This window comes from Phoxinus phoxinus, assembly GCF_949152265.1.
Source record: "Phoxinus phoxinus genome assembly, chromosome: 5".
Classification (NCBI taxonomy): domain Eukaryota; kingdom Metazoa; phylum Chordata; class Actinopteri; order Cypriniformes; family Leuciscidae; genus Phoxinus; species Phoxinus phoxinus.
The window spans coordinates 19,897,503-19,911,108 of NC_136880.1; the positions used below are offsets into that span (position 1 = coordinate 19,897,503).

At 37.7% G+C, this 13,606-nt stretch overlaps 2 protein-coding genes across 2 annotated transcripts in view; one reads left to right on the forward strand and one right to left on the reverse strand.

Annotated features, from left to right (window-relative positions):
* The window catches only part of cdc73 (cell division cycle 73, Paf1/RNA polymerase II complex component, homolog), a 42,411-nt gene that overhangs the window by 16,194 nt on the left and 12,611 nt on the right, over positions 1–13,606 (reverse strand). The window contains exons 8-10 of the mRNA XM_079614237.1: positions 10,538–10,636; positions 8,695–8,773; positions 8,318–8,382 (exon numbers count right to left, since the gene is read on the reverse strand). Coding sequence (XP_079470363.1) covers positions 8,318–8,382; positions 8,695–8,773; positions 10,538–10,636 — 243 coding nt within the window. The remainder of the gene's footprint in view (positions 1–8,317; positions 8,383–8,694; positions 8,774–10,537; positions 10,637–13,606) is intronic.
* LOC306999510 (beta-1,3-galactosyltransferase 2) lies at positions 1,496–8,429 on the forward strand. Its single transcript, XM_079614239.1, has 3 exons — positions 1,496–1,533; positions 3,636–5,268; positions 6,772–8,429. Exon 2 carries the CDS (start codon positions 3,704–3,706, stop codon positions 4,838–4,840), a length of 1,137 nt encoding a protein of 378 aa, XP_079470365.1. The 5' UTR covers positions 1,496–1,533; positions 3,636–3,703; the 3' UTR covers positions 4,841–5,268; positions 6,772–8,429.

Here is a 13,606-nt window from a genome sequence, read left to right on the forward strand (position 1 = left end):
TGTGTGTGATGTTGGCAGAGTCATGCGTTTGCACATTTTCACCTCCCATCCCCCAGCTTTCCTCCTAATGATCAGAATAGCAGAGCAGCACAGCACCAAAGAGAGGCTGCACACTGCATCTTCGCTGTACAGGCAAGAGGTATCAAAGTCTGTGAGGAATAGGGGATGGATGCCTGAGCAACATGAGAAAATTATAAAGTAGCTTCATCCGCGCTGCATCCCATCATGCCTCAGTCAGTGTTCGACAAGAGAGAGGCAGTTACTGGTCTTAGAAATTGAAATTTTGAATGGGAGAACACCTAACGCCGATCGCTGACCTCCTAAATCGCACAACATCTGTGAAATCTACAGGATGACAAGCAGGAAATTGAAGAGATAAGAAGCAAAGGAGTGGCAAACAATAAGAGGAGGAAGAGATGGGAATGGCAGAAGCTATTAAAATGTACGAGACTGCTGGAGGAGACAAAGAACATTTCTCCCAACGGTCAAACCAGTTATCTTCTGACGCTGGTCTATCCGACGCTGTGCTGATGGGATTCATTCTTTTAAGCAATCCTGGTTTAAGAGAAGTAAGTCAAACTAAGATGCCACATTGACATCGGTGTGTGCGTTTTTTTTTTTTTTTTTTTAATCTAAAATGTAAAGAATTTACTCTGAATGCTTTTTCATGTTTAGCCAGAAATTACTAACAATTAGCTAGTGACAACAGAAAGGCTGTAGTGTACACTAGATCAAGATGGAGGAGAGAAGGGAAAAGAACTTAAACCTCAGCCACCTGTGGCCGTATTTACAGCTGGTTTTAAACTTGACAATTGCACCAAAACACTTTTTTTGTATGTGAATGCTGTTTTATGTGAATATTATGACACGAGTCTTTGTGAACAAAAAATTGGAGAAAAACTATTCGAGATGCACCGATGTATCGGCCGCCGATATTTATTGGACGATTTTTGATCAATTTACAATCATCTGCATATAGCATGAAAAAGATATAACAAATTGATGGTGTATTAGTAAACTGCGAAGGCACTGCGCTGTATAATGTATGTTGCATAATCGGATCATAATCAAATATTTCTGCTAAAAAATAAATAAATAAACATTTACTACTCTTGCCTAAACTTCTGTAACTTTCATAAGGATTAATATGTAAAGGGCCCGATGATTTCCACAGTGTGAAAAATGCAGACAGAGTCCAGTCATAAAAACGGAATTTACTGTATAATGCAGAATGTCACAGAATTTGCCAAAGTTTTGATGAATAAATAATAAGTAGGTCATAAATAAAAAGTAGGTTTTGATGAATGAATTTTTTTTATTTTTACCTACTTATTATTTAGTGATCTTTAGCACACACGAGATTTACATATGGAGGAAACAATGGTTTGAGGCTCACGGAAATATCAGTTCCACAGAACAGAACTCTTATTATTCAACTAGGCTTATGCCCAGGTGAATACAGTTTTCCATTCTGCCCAGGTAAATACAGTTTTCCATTCTGCCCAGGTGAATACAGTTTTCCATTCTGCCCAGGTGAATACAGTTTTCCATTCTATGGCACCTTTAACGAAGTAATTGTGAAATATATTATTGTTGTAAAGTTGAATTTAGCTACGTCTCAAAGTAATAACATGTATTTAATTTATACAGTGACTACGCAGTGTTATGTTATTGTGGTTTACTTTATTTCTGCACCTAAAAAGCACTGTTTATTCATGTGTATCTTTGTACTGTTGTGTTGGCCTGCTGAGTGTTAAATGGATCCAATCCATGTTCACTAGAAATTGTTTGATGCAGCAATAAACTAGCTAGTGACTTAATTTTTTTTTTACTTTGCTGATTTAAAACAAGATCAAAACACTCTTTTAACTTTTGTCTTTAAAATAAATAGAGCAAGTGACAAATATCGGTATCGTCCAATAACTGTTTGTCAAAATCGGTATTGGTCCCAAAAAATCCTATCGCTCTTCAGAGTTGCTTTGGAACATCAGGAGAAAACGAAGATATTAGAGTAGGGCTGCAACTAAAGATTATTTTAATAATCGATTAATCTGTCGATTGTTTTTTCGATTAATCGATTAATCGGATAAAAATAAAAAAGCATTCATTTCCAACCCTTTATTCAAAAACAGAACTGACAGTGCAAATTCACAGTGCAAAAAAATCTTCAGAAAGTGCACAGACAGGTTGCTCCTTGAACATCCTGTTAAAGTAATAAATTTTTTTTTCATTGACTAACAAAAAACATACACATGTGCTTTACATATGCCAAATATATAGGACTTTTTTTTTTTTTAAATAAAGTGCACAAAAAGATGTATATTTTTGTTTAAGGGACCTGAGCTGTCAGAACAAATAATTTTTAAAAAATAAAGAAAAATACAGAAAAAATAAGTTTGTTGAAAATCAGAAAACTTAACAGGACTTGTTTAAACGTCAGAACTTGTTCTCCACACTACACTCACAGACGCACAAATTCTCACACTCAAAGACGCACACACTCACAAAAAAATACAATGGATTGACCACCTCGTATGGTGTGTATTTTGCAGCTCATCCTTTCCGAGCATATAGTGAAGTTTCTCTGAGTCATTTAGACTTCGAGTAAAGAATGAAAAATTCAGTGCTGCTCGGACACACTCAGTCTCTCTTGCGCGCAAATAGACTGTCTCGATCGCGCGCTCTCAGATGCACTCGGTCTCTCTCGCGCGCAGACACTATATCGCGCGCTCTCGGACACACTCGGTCTCTCTTGCGCGTGCAGACACACTCGCGCGCAAACACACGTCTCAAGCGCAGTGTTTTTTTGTTTTTTTTTACATCTCCGCGTCATGCGACAACGAATCGATAATGAAATTCGTTGCCAACTATTTTGATAATCGATTTTTATCGATTCGTTGTTGCAGCCCTAGAAAAGAGATGGTCTCTTTTCCTGCTCATAACCCATATTCCTCTATATGACGCAACTTTGTGATGAAATATATAAAATAAAAAAATTCAAATAAGATTTCACTTTCTTATGTCATTTAGGTTGCCATTATTTACTGATAGTTATTTTTTAACATTTTACAGGGTGTCGTTTCACTGACGGAAGTGCTAAAAACACACCAGTAACGTCTGTTACAAAATGGAATGGAAGCTTGAGCAGTATTTTTTTTATTTATATACATTTCAAAAAGTATTTAATTAAGGTGTGATAGAGACCCTAGCGGTCACAAGGAGAATCACACCAGGCATCCGTTTAAAGGTCGTTCCAAAAGAAATTTAATACTTTAAAAGGCAAGGAAGTGCAAAAGGTTCATACATCAGTTGATTAAAGGAAAAATTAAAACAAAGGTTACAAAAACAATCTAAAAACTAGCACTGTGTTGAGGTACTAAAACTAGCACCAACTTCTCTAACGGTTGAAGACCACAGCATTAACAATCTTTGCATTAAGCTCCAAACTCCTCTGTTCCCCCTGCCCACAAATTCCAGAACATTCCACGGAACACAGCAAATTCCATTTTTATGACTGGACTAAGTGGACTCCATAATTTTGAGAATATAGTGCACTGATCACGGTTTAAAATATATTGCTAATTTTGTGTTGTAATTAAGCAAATAAAAAAAATCATCCCCTTTATTATTTGCAGGTTTCCCCATATTTGGACTCATCTGTTATTCGGAGAGGCTTGACAAATCCAAAGAACCCAAAGAGATCATGCGATTCCAGCGGAGGAACAGATCCTGCAGGGTTACCCTTTTTGTCATTCTGCTCGTGTTTGTGGGAGGCCTCATTACTCAGAGCAATTTCATTACTCGTTACATTTGGACGCAGGAGATGTTTGCTACTCAATGCCTCCAAACCATGAAAACCTTCTGCAACTCCACCACGATGAATCCAAACGGATTGAGAGAGCTAGAAGCGACCCCTACACCACTAATACCAAATGAAAATGTAATCTCAGCTTTGGATGATTTGGAGATCAGTTCAAGTGAAGAGATGAGAGCGGCGAGGACACTTAAAATTGAGCCTTACGAGTACATCCTTAATCAGCCGAACGCATGTCTCCTGAGAGCACCTTTCTTAGTGCTTTTGATTTCAGTTGAGCCCAAGAAAACAGACGTCAGGGACGCCATCAGGAAAACGTGGGGCAATGAAAGTACGGCAGGGGACTTGGGTCTCATCCGTCTGTTCTTCATCGGTGTCAATAATGACACCCAAAGAAAGGGTAGCAAACTACAGCAGACAATAGAGGATGAAAGTCGACAGCATCATGACATCATCCAGCAAGATTACAGGGATACTTACAACAACCTAACCCTCAAAACGCTGATGGGGATGTACTGGATCACAAAGTATTGTCCAGAAGCCTCATATGTCATGAAGACAGATAGTGACATGTTTGTCAACACTGAATACCTCGTACATAAATTCCTCAAGCCAATGGGGCAACTAACACAAAAGTATTTCACAGGATATCTCATGGTGGGCTTCTCCCCAAACCGCGACAAAGAGAGTAAATGGTACATGCCCCCAGAAACGTACCCTGGTAGGCGATACCCCACCTTTTGTTCGGGAACTGGGTACGTCTTTTCTGGTGATGTGGCTCAGAGGATATATGTGGTGTCTCTGAGCATACCCAGGCTACATTTAGAAGATGTTTATGTGGGTATCTGTCTAGCTAAACTGAAGATAGAGCCAGCGCCACCACCAAACGACCAGCTGTTTAATCACTGGCGAGTGCCGTACTCCAGCTGCAGGTACAGCAACCTGATCACTTCCCATTGGTTTCACCCCAATGAGCTGATCCAGTACTGGCAGCACCTGCAGAGCAACAAACACAATCCCTGCTAGACGACAGGGTTAAAGGACAGATTGCGCCATGCTTTTATTTTTATTTTTTTTGGGAGATCTTACCAAATATAACATTAGATCACATCAGGGTTCTGTACAACTTCTGTTTTTTGATTATGTATTTATTAATGATGGGTTATCTTCAAATATCTGACTGATTAAATGGGTATAAAAATATGCAGTTGTGGGTTTTGAGAATTGTTTTTTTTTTTGTGATCAATCTTATAGGATTGTAAATAAGCAGAAAAAAGTCCTGTAAGATATATGAAGCTATAATGAAGATAATCAGGTCACCTTTTGGTACACTTGTGGTCCGCAAGTGTTGCATTTATCCCTCAACAGACAGCAACATCTTAACATTCATGTTACAGTCAGTACAGTAAAGAGAGACCTCTTCCATCTCCTGAAACATCTACCTCTACACATAAGTCCTACACTCTAAAAACTAATTCAGAGGACCTTTAGTCATTACTTAAATATACATATTGTTGTGAAATAAAAAATCAAGTTTTGAGATACAGTTAGACTTTTTACTTGTAATTGTTATTTTATTGAGCTTGTATGACACACAAATTATGCCTATTGATTCAATATACTTTCATGACTTGTCAGAGTTTAACATTTTCAGTCAATCAAAAATAATTTAATTTTAAGTTCTGCTAATGTAAAATACAATTTGATGACGTGTAAACGGCCCACAGTTTCCGCGCGCATGCATGTTCAATGCCAGACGTGGGACCACACAGTTGAAACTCAATCTGGTGAATGGTTAGTAATTTTATGTTTAATTACACATTTGCATTCGCTCAGGATTCTGTTGGTGATAGCCTACTGTATAGTAATACCGAAATCTCGAAGTCCTTATTCTGAAATTTGAGTTGAGTGTTGATAGTATATGTAACTGTGCATTCACACCGGACGCAAATAGCGCGTCAAATTCGCGCCTGCCGCGTCTAATTTGACGCTTGAACATTTTGAATGCATTCGCGCGTCCAAAGCGAAATGGACGCTCATAAAAAGCAAGCGTTTGAAGCGCAATTGACGCGCGTCGAGGCGAAATCCGCTTCTTCTGGGAGAGGCAAGTGCAGCGGGAAATTTAAAAATACTACTGTTATTGTGTCACGAAATGTAGTTTTAAGAGTTGTTCAGTCGAGAATGTAGTTGTTTAAAGCTCAAATCTGTGGTTTATTTATAAAGATAGCGCCTATTTAAAACATTTGATCGGACGTTTTCGGGTTGTGTGAGACCCAGGGGATCACCGGGTGCTCGAGCCCATGTAAGCCGCCTGGAACAGCCTTTACCTCGGCTGGTCCTCCTGACGTCTGCCGCTGGTAAACGACTCGAGAAATGTTTAAATTCACAATATATAGCTTCATATAATTTAAAGGACATTAATGACTCGTTATAACGTATGTCAAACGACTTCTTTAATTATGTTAATATTATAATATATTAATATTATAGTTCATTTAAATGTTTTGAAAGGGAAATATATTAAAAGATGAATGTTACATGTATGTTTAAAAGATAAATATATTACAATTTAAAAATGGTGCTAAAAAGATAAATAGTGATTGGAAAGCTGTTTAAAAATATACATAATTCCTTATAAAAGTCAGTCATTTCATTTGTGTTATTTAAAATTAGGGCTGGTCCGAATACCATTTTTGAGCTTCGAAGCTTCGGTAGGAAAAAACTTCTTCACCTAACTTAAAACATTATGTTGGATCAACTTAATTACTTGCATTCATGTTGAAAGTTATTAAGTTCATGTTACTTAGAAATGCGTTTTATTGTGGACTAAAAGGTAATTCACCATACTCAAAACATCGCTTTGAATTAATGTAATTATGCCAGCAGTCTTAACTTAAAAATTCTAGTGGAAAACGTTAACATATTTTTTTTTGTTGACCCAATGTTTTATTTTTTAGAGTGTAAGGTCAAATTAAACTAAGCTTCAATAAAATATAACTTGTTCAAACTAAACTAAAAATTTAACTTGGTAAATGCAGAGGAAGGCACAAAGGTTTAAAAAAAAAACTTGGTAAAAAGTTTGGTGCTATTTTGTGTCAAGTAAAATCAACATTTCAGTCTGAAAATGGGCGCTATTTCAAATCTACAATACACGTCCAGCGAAATTGAGCAAACAAGTTACAATTTCAAACTAAAACTGACCATAAAGAAGTTTGTATGGCGTTCGTATCAGAGGTTGAAAACAGATCATCGGCACAAACTTTCGCCGGCTGTGAAACGCCTTCAAACTGCCATCGCTCCATGATGATTATGTAAGATAGATAGGTGCTCTGGGGCTTCACCTTCTTTGCCATGGAAATCTTTTTAGGTTTATTTCTTCACTCAGTCCGTTGAGGTCAGAACGTGAACACACTGGAGAGCTGCTTTATAGTAGAAATTCTTATATTGAAGAACTGACACTTGTTTTGTTTTTTTAGTGTTTAATACTTAATGGTGTAGTTTGTAATATTGGCTGCAAAAGTGTTTAAAATGGGTATTGCAGGCAGTATGAATAAAATTGGAAATTCTACAAGAAAATGGATCTTAAGGGCCAGAGTTGCTCCAAGCTCACACAGGTTGCCAGATTGCAGAGACGTAACATAAATGAGTGCAAGTCTGAAAACGAATCTTATTTATTCATGTTTTAGTGTGCCTCAGGTCATAAAGCTGTCTAGATGGATGCCAAGAATGTTTTAGGTCAAGCAGAATCTGCAGCCTCTGATCCAGTCCGTTTGCTGGCTTTAATGGCTGGAGCACAACGTTTTCTGCCAGCTGGTGACCTAGTATGCCAACTTAGAATGTTTCTTAAATCTCTGTAAACATTTAAGTATTTTTATGCTTTAATAAAGTAAATAAATTACATATTTTCACCTAAACTGCTTTGGAGCAATCTGTATTCTATGAAGTGGTATGCAATTTTTTACTTGAATGAATGGAGTGTCAAATTGAAGAGCTGGTGCAAACCTATCCACATCCCTATGATCAGATGATTTAACTGCACTTTTCTTATCACTTATTTTTGTTGTTGTGTGTTGCGTTATTAGAGGACAATGTCCAGAACATTACATACACTGCTCCCGGCACTGCAGTGTGGGGGACATTGGAACATTTTAAAAAGTACATTGTTCAGGTCTTTAAAACTTCCGTTTACCCCGAGGCAAAGAACAAAGAAAAACTAAATACTTATCTGAAAGTACATCTAAGCCTTTAAATGTTTCATTGTTTAAGTGACATGGACCAAGTGGCAGTTTCAGATGAAACTAAACACCTTCCTTTAAATGCAGTCCATGCATCATAAAATGGGACCATTGTTTAACAACCCCATGCTATTATAGTTCATTCATTTTTACAAGGAAAAACTAAATGATGCCAGAAATGTAAAAAAATACATCCACAAAATATTTGTCATTCATAGTTTTAGTAAGGTAGTCAAAAACAAATAGGATGCATAACATATGAACTTACCGTCACTGACTTCAGCGTCATACCGTGATAGGTTCCCATTGTGTCAATTTTAAAACCCTCCGTTTCTGAAAAAGAATTGTAATTTCCAGTAAGCCTCAATTCCATTATCAGGGGCTTCATCATAAATGGATAATGACACACTTAAGTATCTATGCGTAAATTTCAGATCAGAGTTTCCTAAACTGTGGGTCATAAACCTAAAGAGCTCGCTAACAGGTCACAGCCAATGATTTAAAAGGTTATAACTAGGAACATTTAAAGAAGAAAAAAAAAAGAGTGCAGATATTCTATTAAAAATGTTTTCTGCAGCATTACCATTTAGTCAACATGTTTGATGCTTAAATGGTCAAAGATAAAGCTGGTGAAAACCAACTTACCTTCTTTTCCTTTGAATCGCTCCTGATCGTATCTGTTGTAGGCAGCTGGGACTGGCTGTTTATTTCTTGTTGCTGGATCCTATAGGAGGAAAAAACAAATTGGAGTGCATAAATAAACTTACATAGATTACGTTAGCTACTTCATTAGAGTGACACTAGACAATTTTGAATTACAGGTACACCAAATGAAATATGCGCTATCGGTTTCAGAGTGAAGCATGGCACTGGTGTTCATTTACCAAAGACTGTAAAAAAATATGGACGTAGTGTCCGTGACGTCACCCGTAGGTTTCTGAAGAGCATTTTTAAAGCCAAAAGTGGGCGGAGCCTGCCGTCGCCATCTTGGCAGAGCGTCACCGCTCAGTTATCACTCCCAGATAACAGAAAATGGGCAAAGAGGCGGGATGTGGGTGCAGCTGAGGTGCTGAAACTATGCCCGCCGAGATCAAGTTAGCTCAGGCTAAGGAGCTAATGCTATATGCTACTGGCAGTACCGTCGCAAGGGCTGTGCCAAGTGTGCGACCGTACAGGGCCTCGCGCTAAAGTGACAGCTGACTTGATGTAAAGCCAAGCCAAAAGTTGTTTTTGCCATTCAAAATACTATAATAGTTAAAAGACATGAGACTGTATCGTGATGCTGTATTATTCTGCGAGATAATGTATTATGCAGTAACTTATAACATTGCTCCGAGCGTGTGTGTGATAGTGATTGATGCGCATTCATGTCAGTCAGCGCGGCATCGCACGTCAAGTTTGTAGAGAGCTTTATTCAGTCCATTTAATATTCTGAATTTGGTCGCCTCTCAAATGGGTCAAAGCTTAGATATTACCCAAGAGGTTCAAGTAAATGCGCTAGAAATCCACGCTCATTCAAGGATGTGCATTTATCGCATGGACGGAGAAAGCACTGACACCTGCAGGATTTCATCTGACGGTACTAATAACACGTTATAATAACTGCATGCTTATAATCATTAGTTAAGCATTAGTAAACCGTTAAAGCATTAGTAAAATTCATCATTAATAAAGCATTAATAGACATTAAAAAAGCAGTTTATAAATACAACTATAAATGCTTTATTCTTGATTTATAAGCATATCTATAATGGGTTTAATAATTGTATTGTCATACTTTATTAATGATCAGTTTATCGACTGTAAATTAAGTATTGCATTATTTACAAACCAGTTATTTAGGAGTAGTCAGTGGTTCAAAAGATCAATTATAAAAAGTAAATTATTGATAAACTATTTAAATGTACATTCATACATATTATTCATACATAAAGTAATAGTTACTTATAATAGTGTTTATAAATACTTTAATATGCATTTCTACTTTAATTCATGGTTAATAGTGTAGTAGTGGTCAGTTAACTACTTTTGTGAACTCATCTAAAGTGAGGACTATTTATCTCCTTTGTAAATGCTTTACAAGGCATAAAAAGGCTCATTTATCTTCTAAACAGAAAAAGGAAACTTTATAAATGCTTTATAAATAATGAATTAACGGTTTAATAATGCTTAATAGCGTGCAGTTATTATAAAGTGTTACCCAAAAAAAACAAGTTAACACTGCTGTGAGGGTGATTCTAATACAGCGGCTGTGGTATTGCCGGGTAAAGTTGTCATATACTTTGGAAAAGTGGTGACAAGTTACATTATCCATATGCAAAATTGTGGTGTTCTGCTGTTATGAAAGCAAACAGCACTACATAGGGCCAAACAGCTCTTTCTTAGTCTTTGGTACATTTGTCTATCAAACAAACATCTATTTTACATAAATGTGATAAGGCAGCAGAAACCGCAGACAGACATGGAAGCAGCTTGGTTGTGTACTCACCACCTGAGTTTGGTTCTGAGTCTGTCTCTGTTCAGGGGCTCGACCTTCTTCCCGCGCCTTCACTGATTGTAGGATGGCAAATATATTTTTGGAGAAGTTCTACAAAATCAAAAGATCAACATGGGGATCAGGAGATCATATTCTTTAAAACCTACATGTCTTTCTCTTTTGTGCAACACTGATCGTCAATCACAATCCTGTACAAGTGTAACCCCACAAACAACAAACATGACTTTAACCAAGTTATGAGATTGTAACATTAAATTTGACCATACCGTTTTTTTAAACACATTATTATTAAAAGTGCTACAATTATTGCAGTATGTTAATTATCTAGGTCTTCTACACACTGAAAATTTGCTTGATTCTTACTGGGATCAATACACTAGTAGTGACACCACACAAGATAAAATCTTCATACATTTATGCTAGTGCCTAATCATTTATCAGTGGTTAATTCCTAAAATACAACATTGTGTTCCACCATGAGTCATAGACTAACAAAATATGGACGTAGTGCCCGTGACTAAGGATGTTAACCGATGACCGTTTGACCGATGGTTGACCGTATCAACGTTAACCGATCAAAGTTGTCGGTAGTCGATAAAAAAAATAAAAAAAGTGATCTCTAAATTAGGCTATTATAGACAGTGAAATAAACGCTGCTACTACAGTTAGCCGTCATATTCCAAGATATTTTTGTGTGAAGTGAACAATCCCTCGCACTCAATTTTTCATAACTCGTCTGTTTGTACTTAATAAACCAATGAAAACATTTGGTGCGAGATCACAAGGTTTGCGAAAAGTAAAGGCTACAGGCTAAAACACTCGAGGTTAGAGCCAGGGCAGACTACAGGAGGAAGCGTGCAAAGAAAATCAGTGTGTGGGACCATTTCACCAAAAAGAATGACACAGATGTAAGTTGCAACTTGTGTGATACAGTGCTTAAATATGGAAATACATTACATCTACATTTCAGTGGTAACAGATAAGGTGATGATGATCATCATCTTTCTTTATTATTGTTAGCACTACCTCAAACTAAAGCGGCGTCTCTTCGGAGCTGTAATTTTCTTAAATGAGCCGCGGCAATGTTTCAAATGAGCTTCTAATGCTAGACAAACGCCTTTATTTTCAACGCGATCACCTTGTACCCAAACCATTTCGAAACTAAGGAGCCATTTGTCCTTCGATTACACACAAGCTCCTCGGCGCCGCGTTTGTGGGACTCATGTTCAGCGCTGTAGGGGATTTTAAAAAAGTGATGTGAGTGGAAGGGCGGCGCTGGGGCAGTGTGTGTGTGTGAGCGGGAGGCAGAGCGGCAGAGAGAAGCGACCGAGTTGCGAAATTGCAGGCGCGGCTCGAAATGGCTGTTATTTCAAACAGTGTAGCATATTTTAAACTAATAGGTTAACCGGTTTCAACCTGCTAATGAGGGTCGGTGGTCGGTCAAGACATTCTTTAGTTTTCGCCATCCCTAAACGTAACGTCGCCCGTAGGTTTCCAGAGCACTTTAAGCCAAAAGTGGGCGGAGACGGCCGTCGCCATCTTTGCCGCGCTTCACTCCCGGATAACAGAAAACGGGCAAAGAGACGTGATTAGCAGAGGTGACGTGATGCTAACAGACAGCAGAAAAACGGCTAGCAGTAGGCTTGTTTGAGTACGCAAGAGTAGGCGGCTGCAGTGAGGGGAGGAGTGAAAAAAGCGCAGGCAAGACGGACAGTTCCCTCTTCTCACAGTGGATAGACACCTGCGAAATCAAAGGTGGATATCGCGGGATTCAAAATCATGAACCTGTTGATGACAAACTGGATATAATTTAAGTTCTGCTGCTTTTATATGAAAATAAATATAATGAACAAGACACCCAAAGTACTGTTGTTTATTTCCATTTGAAAGATGAGTTTATCAATCATTACAGACATATTTATATATATATATATATTTTTAAATATGACAACAATCAAATAACCAAACAATTCAGAGGATGAAATCCAGCCGGAACTGTAAAGTAGCACGCAGTCCTACGTCACCGGACTAATTTGCCTAATCTTCACGGTACTTTAGACCTCGATGGAAACCTAGATACAGGGTTCCTACTTCCTACACATTTTCCATTTCAAATTTCCATACTTTTCCAGACTCAAATTGCAAATCTTCTCTGTAGATTTTCAGACCATATTCAAAGTGCCCCTATTATGCTTTTTCAAATATTCCCTTTCATGCAATGTGTAATGCAGCTCTCTCTAAAGGTATGAAAATGAAAGAGCACGCAATAAATTAAGTTATTGTTTCTCAAAAGAAAGAATCAACTTTGAACCACCTAAAACGAGTCATCAGGAATTTAAATCCCACTTCCGTGACGGCTATACGTCACTGGGTAACCAACCCGGTCACACTTAAAGGGCACCTATTATGGAATTTTGAAATGTACCTTTCATGTAGTGTGTAACATAGATCTAAGTGAACAAAAACATCCTGCAAAGTTTGAAATATGAAAGTGCACCGTATATAAAGTTATTGTCTTTCAAAAGTGAGAGTCGACTCAGAGTCATTTTTATGATTCGTTAGAAGACCGAAGCTTTTTCTCTGACTAGATGACGTCAACTTGTCAAGTTATTTGAATACGATACGCCCACTTATTGCGCTCCAAGGCCAGCAGGGAAACATCAGGGCGACGAGACGCTGTGTTATGAAGTGCGACTCAAAAGCCAACTTTTTTCATCTGCCCAAGGAGGAGCATTTGAAGACTAAGTGGCTACAATTCATATATACAACTATACCACAGAAGTATAGTCCGAGCCTTGTGCTTTGCTCGCGCCATTTTGAAGACGATTGCTTTTTAAATGCAATCAAACTTGGATTCGCAAGCCGGCTGATATTGAAGGAAGGTTCAGTTCCAAGTGTATTTGCATCAGCTTCCTCCTCCGTATCACAACCTGTAAGTGTTATTAATAATTGTTGCTTTTATGTTTTATGTAGCATGCTTAATTATTTTGTTTGTTGTGTAAGCACCCTTTAGCTTCTAGGTCTTCAATGACAATTGTATTGAGATATGTGAAGTGTTTG

What these genes read in the sequence shown, in the direction of transcription:
- LOC306999510 (XM_079614239.1), top strand. Translation starts at nt 3,704, where the DNA reads ATGCGATTCCAGCGGAGGAACAGATCCTGCAGGGTTACCCTTTTTGTC.